Source organism: Strigops habroptila, chromosome 5 (genome assembly GCF_004027225.2).
Source record: "Strigops habroptila isolate Jane chromosome 5, bStrHab1.2.pri, whole genome shotgun sequence".
Classification (NCBI taxonomy): Eukaryota; Metazoa; Chordata; class Aves; order Psittaciformes; family Psittacidae; genus Strigops; species Strigops habroptila.
The window spans coordinates 36,255,568-36,277,080 of NC_044281.2; the positions used below are offsets into that span (position 1 = coordinate 36,255,568).

General features: G+C 38.2%; 2 protein-coding genes across 3 annotated transcripts in view; one reads left to right on the forward strand and one right to left on the reverse strand.

Annotated features, from left to right (window-relative positions):
- CTNNA3 (catenin alpha 3) overlaps nucleotides 1–21,513 on the reverse strand; it is a 491,060-nt gene that overhangs the window by 254,909 nt on the left and 214,638 nt on the right. The window lies entirely within an intron of this gene.
- Nucleotides 11,686–21,513, forward strand: part of LRRTM3 (leucine rich repeat transmembrane neuronal 3) — an 86,589-nt gene continuing 76,761 nt past the window's right edge. Inside the window, exons 1-2 of one of the 2 annotated variants that reach the window (XM_030487067.1) lie at nucleotides 11,686–12,211; nucleotides 12,532–14,063. In XM_030487067.1, the coding sequence (XP_030342927.1) occupies nucleotides 12,208–12,211; nucleotides 12,532–14,063 (1,536 nt within the window). In that variant the 5' untranslated portion in view covers nucleotides 11,686–12,207. The other variant, XM_030487066.1, reaches the window with a different exon arrangement.

Here is a 21,513-nt window from a genome sequence, read left to right on the forward strand (position 1 = left end):
CTAACACATACTCCCTAGTTCTGTAAGAGTAATTAATACTTAAATTAAAAAGGCATATATGAAATCTTAGTATAAAATATGATGGCTGAATCAGCTTGAATATCAGGAGTGAAACTATCCAAACAGTGACTCTGCAAAATATTTACTTCTGACCCTTGTTCTAATCATGTAGAGTACAAATTAGAGACAAATAGAGACACAGTCATTAATTCCACAGGGAACAAAAATTAGCAAAACATACTCCCACACATAACATAACTCCATTTAACATAACAGGAACTGTTATGTTAAATCATGAAACTTATCACTAAGTTCTTAATAATGACCTCTGACAGACATATCAAGACTATGTGCTGGAGGATACTATTGTTCTGATATACACATTCATACCTGACTCACTGATATGCCTATTCACTAGCACTCCTGGGAAGTGTTTAAATAGTATATCACTCCATATAATGATGATTAAAACTCTCCATAATTTTTAAATTCTTTTTTGTTTGAGAACATGAGAAACTCCCTAATGATTTCACAAATGGTTTCATATGTGGTTCCTACCTTTCTTGAATGGTAACAATGGAAAGAATGGGAACTGAAACAAAGCAGATTTCTTTGCTGCTGCTGACTGGTTTTGCATTAAACCATGGCAAGTAAAATAAGCCACTACTGACACGACGCTTCCAGCCAACCTCTGACAGGGAAGTAGCATACAGTACCAAGCAAATTTGCCCAGAAAGCAAAAGACAAATACTAGTGAAGGGTGGCACAGGATGCAAACCTGTAAAGCACTGAAAGCATTTACTCTTTTTTAAATATATTCTAGTACAGTGGGACATATAGGACTTCATACATTTTTACTGCAAGTGGCCTTAAGTAAAAAATGCCAGGTAAGTGGCAACGTAAGCAAAGAATACAAACATATTAAACACTTAGAAATAGAAGGACATAAAATAGCCATCAAGTACTTCCAGTAGTTGAGAAAAGAAGAGCAACAGAAGAAAGGTCACTGGCATATGTTAAAATTATATGCGGAACACTTAAGAGGCTAATTTTGCCAGACTTAAAAGGGTCAGCAACTCCTCCCTTAATCTTTGGCTGCAACTTGTTGTATTAGTTCTTGATATGATATGGGATTAAATATTTTAAAAGAGAGAGAAAAACATACGCCAATGGAGAATCCTCTCTCACTGTGAAATTGAGCAAATGAACCACATTCATTATGTGGTAATTAATACTGCCATCAGTTAAGACATTTGACTGTAAAAAAAACTGTGCTACAATGAGTAAGAATTCTCTCTTTCTCAGCGTCCCTGATTTAATTTACAACAACCTTTTCTAAGCAGAAAATCCAAGTTAGAAGTTTATCAGTACTGCGCTAATTCCCACTATGTCAGTGGTGGGTTAATGACAGAAGTAGGCTTCCAGTTCTCTCTAAAGGTACAATAACCGTTACAAGCAGATTGGACTTTGTACACGGATACAAATAACCAGAGTAGTAACTGTTACCAGAAACCTTTTCTAAAGCTGGCTTTAGCTAAAACATTTTTTTAAAATCAAAATAAAGGAGCTTTGCAAAATCAACTCTTGCAGTTCAACCGTTACAGAGCCTGGCATATTCACTCCTATGTTCCTCTTGTGATTCTGTGTTGTAAGGAAGGGTGGACTGTTAAATCCTGGTATTTACGTGAACATATGAATTATAAACTTCTTTAAAATGTTAATCTTTGGATCAGCAAGTATCTGATACAGAATACCATGTTATTTATGTAAGGAGCAAATACATTCAAGGACACTTACAGCTTTTGGAGATTCCCTCATACAGTCGTATTCTGATACAACACTGAGACTTTCATCCATTTACAAATATCTCTATTCTAACGGCATATTTCTACTTTAATTCACACAGAGAACAACATTGAAATTACTACGTCAGATAAGAGAACTAGGTCTCTTCCAGCTTTCTGTCTCACAGTGGCAAGTACTAAGTATTTTAAAGGAAACTGCAAAGATCTTCATAAGAGACTGCTCTTATTCAGTAACATGGCCATACAGTCCTCTTTTTTTTTTTTTCCCCCCTCTTAAAACCCATTAGTTACTTTCTGGCTTTCATATTGAAACATGAGACTTTTATGTCTTTTAGCTCTTACTATGTGAATTTTTTTATGCAGGCAAACAGCACCAAGGCACATCACCTTAGAAAGAATCCCACAGAAATTGTATTGTGGGGTTCAATTATCACAGTGTACTATAATATGAAATTATGCATATAGATTAAAAAAGTTAAAAAAAAAAAAAAAATCAAAGGTATATTTGGCTTCCCCTGAAAAGTTCTTCTTTGCTACTTTTCCTAGGAATTTCAAATAGAACAACATTTTGACATCACTCTATTAATGACTGTTCTGTATATTAGATTTTTACGTAGTTCTCTTAAGATTAGGGCCCCTTTTAGTCTTACATTGATATAATAAAGCACACTCTTATGAGCTCACAGTCTTACAAAGGAACATGGGAAACTGCTACAGCACTAGAAATCCCCACAGGAAGTATTTTTTTGTTAATTGTGTTAATTATACTGGTACATGACTATTCATGCTCTGGATTTCAATCAGTCAATTTGTCCAAATGACAAGTAAGTGATGACACAAACATATGCTGTAAAATCAAATCAGCAAGTCACATGATTTACATGATTTCTCTATTAGACAGAAGATTTTTCGGTCATATATTTATGACAAAAGAGGTAGCTTGTAAGAACAAGTGGATGGAGATGTGGCTGCTTCCTGTGTGTCTGAGGCAAAACGTTTGGTTTTGAAAGAGTTCGTATTTATAAGTCCTTACTGTTTTCTCCCAATCCCTGCTACCATGTAGAGGCACAGAAATGAAACTGTTGACTCAGTTGGGTTCAGCTCTTCCATGTCTCCACTATGTGGGCTGACCAGAGTCTCTACTTGGTTATCAAGTGGCAGCATTTCTTGCTTTCTAACCGTTTCCGTACACAGCTAAGCTACAAGAGAGAAAGGCGGTTTTAAGCTTCTTACCTACTTAAGAGATAGAGAATACTGGATAGGAGGATTTACAAAATGGAGAAAAAAAAAAAGGCATAAAAAAAAAAAAAAGCGTATCCCACTATTGTTGCAAGAAAGAGAAGAAAGAGTGAAAACTCCAATTCTTCTTTTCATGTCAGCTTCCTCTCTTCCTCCCTGTGCCTGCAGCACTCTTCAACATTTTGGTCAATCAGAAATTAACATTTTGCAGACATTTATTGTTTTACACTGTGATGCAACAGACAAATGCCATAATATTTGAGACCCTCTGAGTTGGTTTTCTCATTTGTTTGCTGTCCTGTTCACTGGATAAAAGACACACAGTTTTAATAAACAGTAGCGTATACTGTCACAGAAACAAAAATAGATTTGCAGTAACCAAGATTTTTGTTCTGAAATTACTTACATTGGAGTCTGTTGCATTTCTGCAAAACATTTAAATATGCTGGGGTTTGGGTGCATGTTTATTTTTTTATTTAATCACATTTAATTTAAGACAATTTTCTTTGGTAGGCATGGCCTGAAAAGATGAGCTAATATGTCATTTAAATCACATACATTTTTTTCAGAGCTCTGGTTGCCAGACACACCAATGGGAAAAGAATAAGAAGGATGGCAAATACAGAATGGAATAGCCAAAATGTACCTGCAACAATCCAAATTTTGTATTTTACTTTTTTTAAACCAGAAAGTTGTGGTCCATCATTATTGGGCACGGATGAGTGACCTCTGTGATGTAGAAGCAGATTACAGTCTGGGTAACTAACCAAGACTGTCAGCATAATTAAGATTCTGAGCTTTCTCAGGAGCAGCAGCTACTAAAGCTGGAGTATCTAAAAACTGCTGTAGCTTGCTTAATTGAAAAAGACTTGATCGAATTATTAAAAGCTAAAAAAAAACCCTGAAACTTTTGATTAAAAAGAGAACAAACATCTTTTTTTTTTTTTTTCTTTTTGTGCAGGAAAATGCCAGAAAATGGAATTAGGCTGAAGCCAGGGAAGGAAGTGACTAAACACGCAACTGTAACCATTTGGAATAAATCATTTTTATGCTAGTCACAGTATGAATGAACATAATTATATGCTTCTTAACTTTGTTCATGTTTTCTCTTTTAGCTGCAAATCTGCTCAACTGTCATGTTTAGTTTTCTCTTCAAAATGTTACTAATGCTATATAATAACACATCACTCTGCCTGTCTTTGGATTTGAAATCATAGTCTCAGAATACCACACTTGGGCCCAAGCATGAGTCCTAACAGAGGTAAGCTAGAATGTGTTTTTCCCTGTAGAGCTGTTCATGCATAAGCAAGTGAAAGAAGAAAATGGAAATTATTTTAGAATATTTCAACAGGTCAAATGAAATCAAACTATTCTGCATTCTTTCATTGCTTACACCTGTATTACTGTTTGCACTGAAGAGCAGTAAGTCTAGGGAGTACAAGAATAATTGTCTTATCTACTAATCTAGGTCTGATCCTAAGAAATGCTGTGTATATATACCTTTTATTTCAACTAGCTGAAAAATGTTAGCAACCTGTCCCAAATTTTACATGGAAAATTACAGGCAGTATTCAGCAGATTTCAAAATAGTTTTCAAAATGGTACTCTTGTAACATCAAAAAAGGTACTGCAGTGAACAGAAGTTGACAAGCTTATTAATCAAAGATCTAAGATAATTTTGCATTTTTTAAAAAAAGCCTGTTTTCCTATATTTAACAATGATGTTGTCCTCACATGGAACTTTGCTACTTCGTCATTCTAGATCAAAAAAAGTGCATCAAAATAAATTATACCAATAGCAAGTAATGAGAGCAACAACAGATATGGAATAACTTGTGTTGGAAGTCCAAAAAGTAACAGATGGCTTAAGATGGAAAAGACATATGTTTGAAAGTAACTAGTGTCAAACAAAAAGCGAAGCAAGTCATCTATTATGCTGATCAACTTATAGGATAATTAAATGTCACTACCCCTTCTCTCATAAGTGGAGATACTAATACCAAAAGAAAATTAGAGTAAAAGCTGAAATTTGGAAAGCAAGTCATAAGGTTTTTAATGTATTTTGATATGATGTGGATGTCATGACTTTCCCCTGATGAAAGTTCTTGCCAGTTGCATCCCTCCAGCAGTCAAAGAGCCACAGCAGCCAACAGATATTCCCATGCTGACCTGATAGAATAACTCTATAGCTTCAGCATATAGTGAGATACCGAGGCAGTTTCATTTGGAAAACCAAGGAGCAATTAATTAAATGCGTAATAGGGAAAGTCTGAAATTTCTGAGAACACATGTGACCATGCACTGTACAGCTGAGCAACTGACAAATATTTGTTCCTCAGAGAAGTATACATAGGGTAGGAGATAACAAGGAGAAGCTTTAGGCAAAGGCATGAAGGCAGAGAGAACAGCTGAGGAGGAAAGGCTAGCCCTGAGGTTTTTAGCGACACATCAACATTGAAGACTGCAAAGGTCTAGAATTTGGTGGAAAATAAAACACTGTCAAAGTGGCCATATTACTGACACTACTACCGCCTCATTAGTCCTCAGTCAAATGTTCCTGTTCTTACCAGTAAGACAGGACATGCTCAGAACTCCCTCCTTTCCCTCTGGCCAGAACAGACACTGTCAGGATTATTCCACGCCCCCCCTCCCCAACAAAGTGTCTTTCTGTCAGAAAATGTGTATTTATATAAGTCTTCTATTGAAACATACCCTTTTAAAGGAACACTTCACTGGAGGATGCCTCTAGTTTTCCAATTCATTCTTCAAGGAAGAAAAAGTATTTTTGTGCATGCATATGCTCCACCAACCCATAGTTAAATTGCTCATAACACTAGTTCTAGGTAGACTATCAGATAGAGCCAAATATTCCAATATCCTGAACAACCCCATGGTTTTCTCCCCAGTCTTACTGAAAAACCAAAGACCTACACTCCTCCATTTTGCTGCTCATCAACCTGACCATCACTGGCAAGCAATTTACTCTTCAGCCAATGAGAGCTTGGAGCAGCCTGTGATATCAAATGGAGGCTCAAGGGCCACACAGGTGCATGTTCTGAAACCAGCTGCTCTCCATCCCCTCTGATTCTTCACATGGCAGCACAGGGCTTCTCCAGGGATGTCACATTGCTGGGACCAGGTTGCAACTCTGTTTGAATTCAGTTACACAATGCCTCCAGCCTGATGTCACAGCCATTAGATAGTTCTCCATGAACAAAACTTTTCTAGAAGAAGTCCACATTAATCTGGCTCCCCAGGGAGTAAGTTCATTACCTTTGCCATCTATCACAGTCTGCCATTGATGCATATGCAGAATTGTTATAGCAAAGTAGAAGTCAGATACCCCTAGGAGAACAAATCACATACTTTATAGACGAGCATACTTTATGGTGACATCTAAGGGTTTCTGAATAGTTTAGGCTACGTAAACACCATATGAGCTGCCTGGACAATAAGCCAGTAGGCACACTTCCAGCAATGGCATCCTGGCCCATGAAAGAGTGGGAAGCATTCACAACAATCCTGGGTATATTCTAACCTAATCTTCACAGGGATTACAGGCAGATCACAAGCAGAGGCCACTAAGACTGCCTTTCATTTTGCACCTACACACCTCCAGGGCATTTATGGCATCATTCATGCTCTGCAGGTTGAAGCTAGCACTATATGTAAGATGTAACTAATTTAGTTTACTTCAGTGATGATCATTTGCTTTCTGCTGCTTCTACTCATATTCACCTTTCACCAAGATGCTGGAGGACAAGCCCCCAAACGAATCAACACTAAATCCACTGAAACATAAGCGGCACCTACCAGTTTCAGAGAGGAAGTGAAATGATAGCTTTACATCCCACGCAGTCGTGTCTCCAGAGGGTGAGAGTGAAGCACAGGCTGCTTGCCTTCAAACAGCTTCAAAATCATAGGACAAAAAGTCAGTCAGGAACAGCTGAGCGCCCAATGCCTCATTAAGGATACAGGAGTTATAATAGGAGCCAAAAGACGTAGCCACTGGATGCCATGAACAAAGGTTGCAGGCTTATATGCAACATTATCTACCCTGGGACAGCTTAAAGACACCTGTGACCTAACCACAATGCACAGATTTAAACAAAACTGTACAGCTGGAGAAGTTTCTTTATTCAACAGTGTGTAACTGTGCATGAGGAAGGCGATAGCCTGTGTTGCCCTGTGAAGAAGCACAGCACTAAAAAGATCCTCTGGGTATACAGAAACTGACAGATGTGTCCCTCATGTCCTCTACAAGCAATCGGACGTTAAGGGGTTTACTGCCTCTGAAAAAGGGGGCATGGCTCCTATTCAGCTTCAGATATTACTTCAGCTTATCACAGAATTCGTAACATGGGATCCTTTCAGAGGCAAGGGGAAGCCTTCCAAAGCTAATTGCTCCTAGCAGGAGAGCAAGGGGATATTTTCATTTATCCATCTACCACTTTAGCACCATGGTCCTTTAGCTCAGTACTGACAAACTGCTGGGATAAGACCCTCCCTACTCTTAGTCCTCTTTCCCTGTTTCTTCAGAGCATTTTCTGTTGCCTCAATTTCCCTCGCCTGCATGTTCCTTGAACCTGGCTTTCCCACACTTCCCTTCCCTTATATTTGCCTTTAGCAAACCCTGCATCTTGAGTTTCCTCTCTGTCTTCCCACACTCTGATATTTACACTGGAACTTACACTCCCCCAGCTCTAATCTGATCCTCATGGAACAGCAGGTTCATTTAATCACTGGCTCAAAAATTGCAAACACATTTTATTAGACTTATCTACTCCTAATGATACAGTAGCACACTACAGTACCATTTAGAACCAACTACTATTGCTAACCCAGCTGACTCCTGGTTTCTTTATTGTGAAATAAAGTCAAGCAAAAGACATATGTTGTCACTTCATAAACCAAAAAGAACACAGTGCAGCACTTGTTAACTATGGTTCTCCAAAGGAATGTGCAATTACACCCATAAAGGCACTCCTAGACCCAGGAGCTCTATCTGTGAACAGAAAAATGCTGTATCCAGAAGTCGAAATTCTGAAGTTTGTGCATTAACACCATAATGCGCTGTGGCTAGAAAATCCCACTAGCATCTCATAACTGCGGGTTCCTTATGCTTTGGGAAGTTTACATCTCTTCCCTGCACCCCTCATCCCCATTCTACTGGAGCCTGATCATTCTGTCACTCCCCTTTTTCAAATGTACTTAGCAAACTGATGTACCTGGTCATTACAGGTGCTTTCTCATAACTCTGAAAATTGCAAGATTTGCTGTTTCCCCTTTCTTCTTCAAAATGTTTAAATTCCAAACTAGCTCTGTGGAGGAACAGTCTTTCACAGTGAATATCATCTTTTGATTCACCTTCTACTATTCCGGCTGCAGTGCATGTTAAGCTTTCCATAGGGAAGTTGCATCTAGGTACAGAGACCGCAGCCACAATGAATGGAAAAAGAAAATATACTAGAATTTAACTACATAAGCAAAACCAAAATCAATCATGAAATTAAATTAAAGCAAATTACTACAAAATCAGATAATAGTGAAATCCATCTAGAACAATTTCCATGCAGAAAACCTGTTGAAAGTTTAGTACCAAGAAGAAAATCTAGGCTATCACTACCTTGGGACAGTGCACCGTTTCGAAACAACTTTGAGTTTTATTTGTCCGTCATTCTGATAAAGAAAACAATGTATTCATCACAGGCTTCACCCAACGCATCATTTTTCATCTGCATAAATGTTAAGACATATTTAGCTACACATTTCTTGAAGTATTTTCTGATGTATGCCATTTTCCCCCCTAAGAAAGCCCCAAAAACCAAGTTGGAATGATCATGGAGGCATACAACTCAAAACTAATAAGCTTCACCGATTCTGTGGCATCTCAATTTATGTCTAAGGCTGAAATCCCAAAACATAAACTGTGTGCAAGAATACACACAAACTCACACGGAGTACAAGTTAAATTCATACCAAGCCTCAACAGACTCCTGCATTTTAGGCACTCAGGAGTTGTCGTATTAGTTCTAATGAAAACTAGCTCATCAATAAGAGAAGTTAACCACTTTGGCCTCAATTTCTTTCTTCTTGGTTACATGAGTTACATGGTAATGCAACAGGGTTGCACAGCTATATAAGGTGGGGTTGATACAAGGCAAAGATTAAACAACTTACAAAAGTTATCTAAAATGCAGCTTTAACATAATTCTCTATTTTTCATAGTTTATAATATGGCTGGACTGGTCTGAAATTTTGTACGAAATGTTTCCTACTGGGCACAGCTTTATTTCCACAATCTGAAAAGAATCCATTCAGCTGTGTGAAGATACAGAAATGTAATTTTCAAAACCTGTTTATCAGACACTGGCACTTTTCCTGCTTGTGTAATTCAAAAAGGATCTCGGTAAAGAAAATTCAATTTGGCAATCCATTAACATAGATTTGATGCTCTCTCTGTTCATCTCTTGATGTTTCACCCCTTTCAGAAAAATGAAAATAACTCATGCTAAAAGAGTGGCTGTTCCCTCTTATTTGTCCAGTATTATATTGGCAATTATTAAAACCCTGGAAAAGCTGCTGAAGCTCTGCTGACTCATGGTGGCAGAGAAGTTACTTGATAACTCCACATGAAGATGGAGAAGGTAGAGAAGACAAAATAGGAAAAGTCAGAGAATAGACAAAGTTTGGGCAGAAGGCACAAACTAAGCTGGTATATTGAGTAGCACCAACTCTTAAGGAGAAAGAATTTGGATGTTATCTGAAGCTTTACATGCTGTGTTTGAACCAGGTGAAGATGCAGACCTAATTTCATGCCATCTAAGTTTAGGAACCTAATTGAGCCAAGTCAATAAAGAGTTTTACTTCTCACAGGCATCCTCTACTGTCAACAGAGGAAGAGCGGCAGTTCTAAGAAGCAAATTGGCTTACTAAAGGTCTGAATTGTCTTCTGAAACCGCCAATTCTGCTCCATCAAGTACAGAGAGACCCCAAAGCAGTGATGGAAAACCTATAACAAGTGGACCAGGACGGACATGTGACACTGCTGTCAGCAGAACAGCTCTCCACACTATCACAGCTCCCAGTGCAGTGTGCAGTTTGTTGTTGGCTCCTCAACCTTACAGACAGATCAAAGAGCCAGAAAGAAGCTGTAGTAGAGAATGAAAGATGGTGACAGTGACAGAGATTAATGGAGTTAACTCTTTCCATCTCCACAGATCTGACCCAATCGGGAGAATTTTCACAGGATGTGCCTTGATGCAGGTATGAATTTCTGACTCACATGAAAGATGTTTACATGTCTTACCCAGGGGTGACAGTGCTCCTAACTTAGGCATTACAGGTAGGTGCGTTAATACTGGTGGGATTACTTTAAGCCTGAAGTCATTCACAGACTAAGTACCAAGCAATGCTGGCATTTTAATGTGTGGAAAATTTCAGGTTTCACCTCATTTTAAGTTCTATGCTCACAGCAGTGAATAATAAGGGAAAAGTCAAAGCACATTACTCCAAGGGGTAAGGATTCTGCCTCAGAAAGGAAAAGCAGTTCTCAGAGCTGTCTGGTTGCATTTGAGAGACTGTAATCTGCACTCGTCTTTTAACGAGCAGCACACTTCTCTTCAGGCTCTAGCCTATTCTTGCACAACAAAGAGCCATGATTTTATACTTCCCCACCATCATCTCTGATCACATATTTCTTGGTGAAGGAGGACTGCCAGCATGGTGCATTTGCTGTAATGCCATCTTACCTTTGCTCTACACAGACAAGAGGATGTGTCCTTTCTCTACTGCATGCAGGAAAGAAGGGAAGAGTAAGGAAAGAGAAGGCAGCTCTTTATGTGATGTTTAAGGACTGCCCAGAGTCACACATCTAAAAAAACCCTCTGCATATTGTACCTTCACATAAAATCCTGTACACATCATAAGTTATAGTAAAAACAATACACCTAATTAAGGTACTACACCAAGCTGCTTAGTCCCTATATTGTAAGGGTTATGGAAGCCTGTGTTTGAAGTGTTAGTGTTGTGGAACGAAGTGACAGCAAGTTGGGAAATAAATGAGCACAATATTCCCTTCTAACCTCCTGGCACTGTGCCTTTTAACAGAGAAGAAAAAAGCAAAAAGGCAAAATGTCAGCTCCAAAACATTTTTCATGTTGTAAAATACAGTGTCGCCACAGAAACACTTGATAAGAGACACACTGAGAGGGCTGATACTTCACTAAAAAATAGTGAGTTATTGCAAAAAGGTCATGTGGACACATCGAATGCAGTAAGGAAAAAAAGAAAAAAAAAATCCACAACAACCCTTAGGAGTGAAAATTTCTACCTATGTCCTACCAATGTCATGTTAGCCCTTCAGACAAAAGTCTCGGCAGTGCATGCTGAGCTATTAAGTTCAAGGATGCAAAACAGCTTTCACAAACAGCAGAAGAGACTGAGGATTTGGATCTTTCAGCACACCTCACTAGTTTACCTCGATGCTGCCCATTCTGCTTCTATTAGTCACTGTGAACAATCACTCTTCCCAGCAGAGCTTACTCATTTGCAGGATAAAAGGAAGGCATTTCTGCACATGCCCATAATATTCTTCACCACTGGGGGCAGCTTTACATAAGACTGCATTTGCCGAAACCAAAGCAACAGTCGGACGGAGCTTTCAGAATGACAGTATGCAGAAGTGAGCAGAGCTTGTTCGTTGTACGGGCTTATCCTACCTTCTATGCTACAAAGCAGCTTCCTAGCCGGACCGGGTACTAAGTAAGGGAACTGCTGTGCTATGGAATACAGATGTGCGAATTCAGATAGCTAAATGGTGCTTGGAGGAATTTAACATGCTTTCCTATAAAATGGTATTTTAAAAGCCAGGTTCCTGACTAAAGATGCAAAAACGTAATATCCATGAAGATCCTATTACCTAGGAAGAATTTGACATTTTGCTGCGAATGCTGTGTTGGGATTGATTTATTCTTGGAGTATTCTACATGGCTGGCAAAGAATAATGTTCCAAAATCGGTCCATCTCCCAAGGGGTCCAATTTTTCTTCCCGGGTGTCAGCGAGCCCTGACTCACTACAGTGCAGCTGACAGGGGCTGCCATGCTTGTGGCACACTAAGCAAAAAACAAAAGACCTAAGGACGACCTTTGAACAACACAAAGGATGGGTATGTTTTTCATGTTCTTTTTTTAATGTATAGTTCATAGTCACTGCATAGCCTGTGCTTTAATTACTCCATAGACTTACCTTGATATGATTTGTTATTACAGTTAAATTGATTAGGGATTACATCTTTTACCCAGCTGTTTTTCAGTATTTATATAAAGGTATTCTTTTTAAAAAAACTGAGTAAAGAAAGCAATGTGAAAAGTGGTTGAGTCGAGCTAGGGATTTTTAAATGATTGTTGAAATAAAAGATTTTAGCATGATTGAAAGAAATGACTGATGTGTGGGGGGATAACTTTTCTAAGTTGTTTTTATTTCCAGGTTTCAATGTAATTAGGCTACTGAGCGGATCAGCTGTAGCTCTGGTAATAGCCCCTACTGTATTACTGACAATGCTTTCTTCTGCTGAACGAGGATGCCCTAAGGGCTGTAGGTGTGAAGGCAAAATGGTATATTGTGAATCTCAGAAATTGCAGGAGATTCCCTCAAGTATATCTGCTGGTTGTTTAGGTTTGTCCCTTCGATATAACAGCCTCCAAAAACTAAAATACAATCAATTTAAAGGTCTTAATCAACTCACCTGGCTCTATTTAGACCATAACCACATCAGCAATATTGACGAAAATGCTTTCAGTGGAATACGCAGACTAAAAGAGTTGATCTTGAGTTCCAACAGAATCTCCTATTTTCTTAATAATACCTTCAGACCTGTGACAAATCTCCGGAATTTGGATCTGTCATACAATCAGCTGCAGTCTCTGGGATCTGAACAGTTCAGGGGCTTAAGGAAGCTGCTGAGTTTACATTTGCGGTCCAATTCCCTAAGAACCATCCCTGTTCGAATATTTCAAGATTGTAGAAACCTTGAACTGTTGGACCTGGGTTATAATCGCATCCGAAGTTTAGCGAGGAATGTCTTTGCAGGCATGATTAGACTGAAAGAGCTGCATCTGGAGCACAATCAATTTTCTAAGCTCAACCTGGCACTTTTTCCAAGGCTAGTCAGCCTTCAAAACCTTTATTTACAGTGGAATAAAATCAGTGTGATAGGACAAACTATGTCCTGGACCTGGAGCTCATTACAAAGACTTGATTTATCTGGCAATGAAATAGAAGCTTTCAGTGGACCTAGTGTTTTTCAGTGTGTGCCCAATTTACAGCGCCTCAACCTGGATTCAAACAAGCTCACGTTTATTGGTCAAGAAATTTTGGATTCTTGGATATCCCTCAATGACATCAGCCTTACTGGGAATATATGGGAATGCAGCAGAAACATTTGCTCCCTGGTAAACTGGCTTAAAAGTTTTAAAGGGCTGAGGGAAAATACAATTATTTGTGCCAGCCCCAAAGAGCTGCAAGGGGTGAATGTTATCGATGCAGTGAAAAACTACAGCATCTGTGGCAAAAGTACTACAGAAAGGTTTGAACTAGCACGAGCTCTCCCAAAGCCAACGTTTAAACCAAAACTCACCAGGCCTAAACATGACAGCAAGCCCCCTCTGCCCCCAACTATTGGAGCCACTGAATCCAGCTCCGAACCTGAGCACGACACAGAACATATCTCCTTCCATAAAATCATAGCAGGCAGCGTAGCCCTTTTCTTGTCTGTGCTTGTGATCCTGCTGGTAATCTATGTGTCATGGAAGCGCTACCCAGCCAGTATGAAGCAGCTGCAGCAGCGATCCCTCATGCGAAGGCACAGGAAAAAGAAAAGACAGTCACTGAAGCAAATGACTCCAAGCACACAGGAATTTTATGTAGATTACAAACCTACCAACACTGAAACCAGTGAGATGCTGCTGAATGGAACAGGACCCTGCACGTATAACAAATCAGGCTCCAGGGAATGTGAGGTATGAACCATTGTGATAAAAGAGCTTTTAAAAGCTGGGAAATAGTGGTGCTTTATTGAACTCTAGGGACTATAAAGGGAACGTTTTTCTCACTTTTCTGGCACAGCTCTTCCATGTCTCTCTTTTGTACATTCATAATACTGGTCATTTTACTCTCATACATAATCAGCTCATTGAAATTTAAATACCGCAATCAATGTGAAGCCTGAGCTCTGGTTTAATACAATACCTATTGTACACAGCCTCTCCTGATTTCATTAAAGTCTCTCTTGTTTTTAAATAGAAAACTTCTTTCATAAGTAATCCACTGCACCTGCAGCGACTGTGCCTCTATGTAGGGAGAAAAATTACAACAATGGGGGGGGTGGTGATCAAGCTCAGTTGTCCCCCTTTCCCACCTCCTTCCCCCCAACCCCAGCCTTTGCTCTGAAACTCACTTTTTGAAACAAGACAAAACTAAAGACCCAGGTACTGTAGCATCATATGAATACTGAGTTGTCTGAGGAAAGAGACGGTGCAGGAGCAGCTCTGAAAGGATGTCTGATTTCTGCCCAACACAAGCTGTAACAAAAAGCCAGTGGAGAGTTAAAGCACTGTCTTAGGACATGAGGTATCACACCAAAAAGAAAGCAGACGAAACCTAGACTTAATAAAAATTTTAAAATAAAATAACTGCATTATAATACAGTGTTTTTAGGGCTGATAACAATTAATTGAAACCTGTTTATGCGACTTCATATAAAAGGTGCTAGTGTTTACCCCCTACATCCAGTTGCCTTTCAGAAAGCAGTCAAAAGGCATTCATTAAATGAGGAGTAGAAATTCCTTATTGATGCAATTAGAGGAACTCAAATGTGCAGCAGCAAAAGCAAGACCACTTCCTGCACACATTTGTTTCAGTGCTCATTAGAAATTCTCTTTTCAAGACTGTCAAAGACATTTATGTAGCTGAGGAAACCATTCAATCTGTCATTTTCTTCTATTTCTTTTTATTTGCTGGGCTGAGCTTTTTAGGGTTTCGTGATGTGTTTTGCACACTGTCCCTCTAATAACTAAATAAAGCTTCATTACTTACAAAGCCAAACAGCGTACATTTTAGAAATACTACAACTGCAAAGGGCTTTCAGAGAAAATTGGGTGCTCACCGAGCTGAGTGCATCCAAAAATCCTTAAAGAAATCAGTGACAAATTATTTTTCTCTCTAGCAAAACCCCAACAACATTACAGGATTCACAGATGTTCATCTTTAATGCGTAGTCATTCATCAGTAACTGTCAAAAATACAGATTTATAGCACAGCTACTCCCTGCCCTCCCTTTCCTGAAGTCATGTACTTGTGTTGGCTGCAGAAGAATATAACATCCCTCAGATTTCCAAATAAATTATACCTCTTATTTTGACTATCAGGAAAGGGATAGGGAGTGAGGGGGGGGGGTGTGTGTGTGTGTATGTTTCATTCCTGAAATAATACAGTGGCACCTATATAGAAGCAACTCAGTAATTTCATTATCTCTATTTTGTAACTTGATTTGACTTAGTAAACTGCATGTCTTCCACCACTTGGGAGGGAATGTTTCTACAAAGCAGTTTCACTGCAGCAGATTAGAAAAAGCAAAACCTTCGCAAAATGTTTTCCTAAATTTTTACTGGAAAAAACCTAATCACAGACAATCCCCTTGAAATATGCTAGATACCATGAAAACAAAGCTAGATCTCTTGAAAAGAACTAATACATTTAAGGGGGGTTGTTTTGGTTTTTTCATATAATGAAACCGTTCTCATTTTCAAGGACCATAGTGAAGAAATAGCTGAGAGTAGAAGCTTGAGACTGTACTGAACCCTGCAACACTGAGACCCTGTTTTACTGAGTACGAAGATGATCCCACACTATTAATAATGCAAATGCTTAAGATGCTTTCACAGTACTGAGCAGGCTGTGATTTTTAACTTGAGTTGTACCTTGAAAGTTGCTATTAAGAAGCCAACACACATCAAATTATCTTTCCTCTTATAGGATTCAGTTTTCTACCAGCAGGTCTTGGTTATCTCTGTACTGAAGGACTATTTTGCTGTAAACTTTGTGCTAAGAACCATCTCCATACTTCTACAGGCTTTAATCTCTGCAGTCGTGACTAATATCAGGCACAGTCAAAACAAGAAAGATTTGGACCAAAACATACATACATTATATATACATACATACATATATATATAAAAATAACAGAAAATTTTTATATTTAGTTTTGGGAGGGCTAACTGCAATCAGAAAACAATTTCATACTATTAAGTTAGAATTTTTGCTATTTGAAAACATTCAATACATCTTCTAAAACTAGTTACTGGAGTGTGATTGTGAATGAGTTGTATGTAACTGAGTTTGACTTTATATGCTTTCTTCTATGTTTCTTTAATGCCTTGTCCTGACCATAACAATACTCAGAAGGAGCCAATCCATAACCTCCTACAGAAAAGAATACCTGTAAAATTATCACTAGCTCCCTTTGAAAAATATTTAATTATGAGCATGAAAAAGAAAATAAAGCCAGTATGTCATTAATCATAGATGGATAACAAAAATAACAATGAAAATCCAGCATGTCTATATTCAAGCACAGACATGCACAGGTCAACTAATTTATTTATTGCCTGAAAAACTACAGATTCACTTTTCATGAATTTCCAAACACATACCAAACACAGATGAATGTATAATTGCTGCTATAGTCACTGATAATGAAACCACTGCCTACACAACAAAAAAGATGCCCAGTATAACTTTGAACCTTCTTGCACAGACTGAGGCCTGGGAGCTGAGTTTTTTAATCCCACTCTAGTGGCTATTGCTTAGAAAACAGTTTAAACCCACTTCATAGCATGATAATATACATTACAAACCCCACGCTTTCATCTGTGCAAAGACTACATGAACTAAGCTAAACTTGGTCTCACCACTGTCACATTAAACACTATAGAAGAGACTTGTTTTGCGTGGCTAGGTCACCAGAGTCACAAATTCTAATAATCTTGTAGGGAACAACCTGATCTTAGCTGAGCAACATTCAGTCCCTGTGAAAGGCTGCCCCTTTCCTGAATACAAAGTGTTAAAGCCTCAAGGATTCCAAAGAAGAAATTTCTCCTTTGCTTCTCTCCAGTTTGGGCAGCAGTTACGTAGAATTCTGATCCCACTTTTTTCAGGGCTTGGATATTTTAGACTGCTCTCACAAAACTCTTAAAACCTTGCTGGAGTGATGTCAAGGAATCCTCAGAGGATGCACCAGAGCTATCATGGCCCCTAGAAACCCCTAAACCTTTAGGCATTTAGGCACCAACTTGAGGAAGGAGATGTGACTGAGTGCCTCTAATGACCTGGCTGTCCTTTAATGGATCTGGTGCTGCCTACATATTCCAAGTTTAGGAGAGCAACAATGCATTTTGAAGGTGTCTGGGGTTTGTTATGTTGTTTTGGGGTTTTTATGCTTGGGGGGTTTTGGGGTTTTTGGTTTTGTATTTAGTTTGTGGTGGGGGGTTTGTTTGTTTGTTTGTTTTTTATTTGTGTGTGTATGTTGTTTTGGATTGTTTATTTGGTTTTTTTTTTAATCAACTTTTATTCTGTTCTGGGGCTACCACTTGAAGACCAGAGCTTCTCAAGCCACGGACAAAGTGCAGTTACTCTTCCATGCCTGTTTTCATTTTCATTGGTTTTGCAGTCTACATTTATTTAAACAACATTAAGACAAATGTTAGTTGGAATCACCATACAAAACTGTTCCATTTTAGTGTGGCACCCCAAAAATCTTAAGATAAATCAGGACTTCCTCTGCTAGACACTGTACAAACACCTTTCAACAATCTCTTACATTAAATGTTTTTATCGTATATTGAGAAGACAGACAGAAGATGGCAAATAAACATGACAGATTTGAGGTAATCTGCTCAAGACCACACATCAGTTGAATACTGGGAATATAACCCAGTCTCCTCACACCAAGACATCCTTCTAGCCAGTGGACTACTTGGCCTCTCAAATAAACAGCTTAGCTCCTGGAATATTCAAGGGGTATTTCAGAATAATAAACCACACAGAAGGCAGGTCTTCGGGAAAAGAAAATAACTAACATACCAAGCAAATTCAAGGAGACTGGTAATGTTCATTCACTGTGTTGAGATTACGTCTAGCAATTGCAGAGTAAGAGAATAATAATGAGAACAAGTGGCTTGAGTATAATAAATGCAAGCTTCTCTGCTGGCTGGTAGGTTTTCATTACTCATTATCTGCACTTACACAGTCATCACAGCTTAAGGTTTGGCAATGCTCTTTTTTTTATTATTATGAAATAGTGAACCTTGATATAAAATGCAATTTCAAGATGAACATAAATGTACAATATTCCTGCAAACACAACTAGAAATTTTCAGTTTGCTGCAAGCTAATGGTCTTTGCTGTCAGCCACTCAACTCTAGATAAATATTCTCTCAGATGAATTTTTGTGGTACAATAGTGACATCCAGCGGGTAGTTAGCTTAATCACAGGTATCTATTGTCTAGATCAATTCACACACAGATAGATGTGTTTGCTCTTACTCTGCATTCTTCTGTATCATATGGTAATAAAAAAAATCCTTTCAGCATACATTCAACTGTATCCATGTATAGGAGTTATAACTTGAATGCAGTGAATAAGTGGAGAAAATAAGAGTAGATGAATGCTAGCAAGAAATAGTCTATCTATCTAGCGTGTAAGTCACTATTGTCAGTAAAAGGCAAGAAACATGTAAGTGAGCAAGGACAGGAGCTGTAACAAATTTGTGGCCACTGATTTAGAACTTATTACTTAAAAAACACCATTAAGTAACTTTAAGACACTACAAAGTAAACTCAGACTACATACAACTCATTCAACTTCCTAACAGCGAAAAGAAAAAAAAAGGAAAAAAATTTTGTTTATTTTTACAGTAATGAGAGAAAGATATTATTAAACATTAAAAGGTAGGGCACCTACCACCTGGGAACAAGTTAAAGTAACAGCTTCATCTCAAAAACACACAATGGACAAATGAGACAAGAAGCAAATGATGGAAGATTAAATTCACAAGCAATAATAAACCCAAACAAGGGGAAACTCACCAGGAACATAAATATGCAGTCCATTTGCTTGGGGAAAGGTTCCTTGCAGCAACCTCTGGTATGTTTTGCAGTACCTGCTTTAGCCTCTTAGAGTAACTCTATGCCAATGTTACTGGCAGTAATTTTAAACCAGAGTGAATAACGTAAGAATGAAATCAGGATTACAGCTCTATTGATAACAGACAGATTTCACTGCCCTTAAGAAGACGCACAAGAACTCATTTCACTCTGCACTGAATGGAATACAGTTGTATTTCTAATTTCTTATTTACTTAGGTGTGTTTGGAGGTCACCTATCTGTCCATGATACGTAGCTTTGATTTTTATTCCTAGCTAGGCTTTCTAGAATGGGTGTTCTTACAGTGGTACAGTATGGGATTTTGATGTGATTCTCAGGGTTACAGCCAAACTATTTCTTGGCATAATGGTGAATGGAACACAATAAGGTGCAAAAGTGGTAAGAAGTGAGTGAGCTATGAACAGATCACCAAGGAGGTCATAAAGTAATAAAGGAGTTTATTCAAGAGAGTTGGGGATGGCTAGTTGATGGCCAACATTTTACTTACCAGAGAAACTACAAATCTCATTGAGAATGAGCACAAACATCATAAAAGCAATAATCAAAAGATTTTCAAGTAGGCAGAATCTTTTATATGACCAACCCACCACAGAAATCACATCTCCCTATAATCTCTGTCTTGCTTGTATCATGACTATCACAACCACAAGCATTAGCATCCTAATGCAAGAATAAGCATTGTTTACTGAGAAGGGTCAAAGGGGCAGTTAATCCCTATTTATTAAATTTTTTATTTCTAAACAGCTTTATGAAACTTACTGACGTTATTACAAGAAATATTTTATATTAATGGGAAAAATCACAAGTTTAAGATTCTTCACTACTGAAATCAACCAAACTCTTTAGCAAAACGAAATGTTTCATTCTTTACTTACAGTTTCTTACTGTTTCTCAAAACTCTTTTGCTTGCCATGAAGAAACTGAATGACTGGAGATGTAATCTTGAAAGAGTTCTCCAAAAAGCCTTCACATGTGTCATCTGAACCACTAAAACTGTTCCCTCCTGTGTTACTGTGTGACTAATACATTGGCCATGTTTCACAGCTTACATTCCTGACTATATGTTAAATTTCTATTACTTCAGTAGCATTACTAGCAGTAGCACTGAGATCATGTAGGACTTCATAATTACAGTTCAACCTTGCAAATTCTCAGTGTTCTGTGGCAGCCAGCCTCATCATAAGCACATACGAAAATAAAACATCCTAATTACTCATCTATTTACACTCCAAACAAAGATGTAAATGCATTACAAGGTTTATTGCTTCGCTAGACCACTGAGAAAATCATATGCCCAGTTCTGTGTGCAAATCCTTTTCTTCTTCAACCTAACAAAACATTTAACTAGCTAGGTCTCTCAGGAAGCTAATTGCTTAATGCTGACAGAAAAAAAACCTCAACATGTTGGTATTGACAGCAGCCTGCAGAAGTTGTCATCATGAACTCAGCCTTTATTAGTTATTCTCACTTGAAATCCATCAGTACCTCCTACACTTGTCATGTATTATACCTGCACTACATCCTGCACTATCCTGATGTACGAGCATATTAAAACTTTGCATTTTTATGGGCACCTCTATTCATGGGCATAACTATACTGAGCAATGGAAAAGAGAAAAGACTCAGGAAAAAGGGCTGCATATAGCTTACAGTGCTAGTAAAAAGTTAGGGTGGATTACTCAGCTTTTCCAGAAGTTAAACAACTAGATTTAAAGGAGATAAAATCACATTCTAAAGCAAAACTGGAATGCTAAATAAATGTTTGTGCATTTCTTAGAAGTATTTTAAACATCTATTTTTTAAAAACTACTACTGTCTGGTTCTGGGCATCTTTAAACATCAAACAAAACTTTTCTCTAACTTTTATTTCTCACCTAACTTAATGACAGGGAGAAAATAAACTTCTTAGAAGACACGTTTTTCTCAAACTGTGGGACTGAGCTGATATGGGAATAATCAAAATATATTTCAACTTACTATTTTGTTGTTTCTTCTATGTATATTTGCAGTATCTGTAGGAATAATATGATACTGCTAACTGGTAAGATGTACAATGCTCTAGCTGAGTACATTCTCCTGGCATGTATTTTGTGCTTCATAACAAACAATAAGTTGTGTTGTTGGGTCTTCAATGTGCCCTTTATGCGCAGGAACAACTTACTGGATGCCTGAATACCAGTTCTTTAACTAGTTTCTATAATAATTGGTGCTGTAGAACTCATGATTCTGATTTTAAATCGGGCACT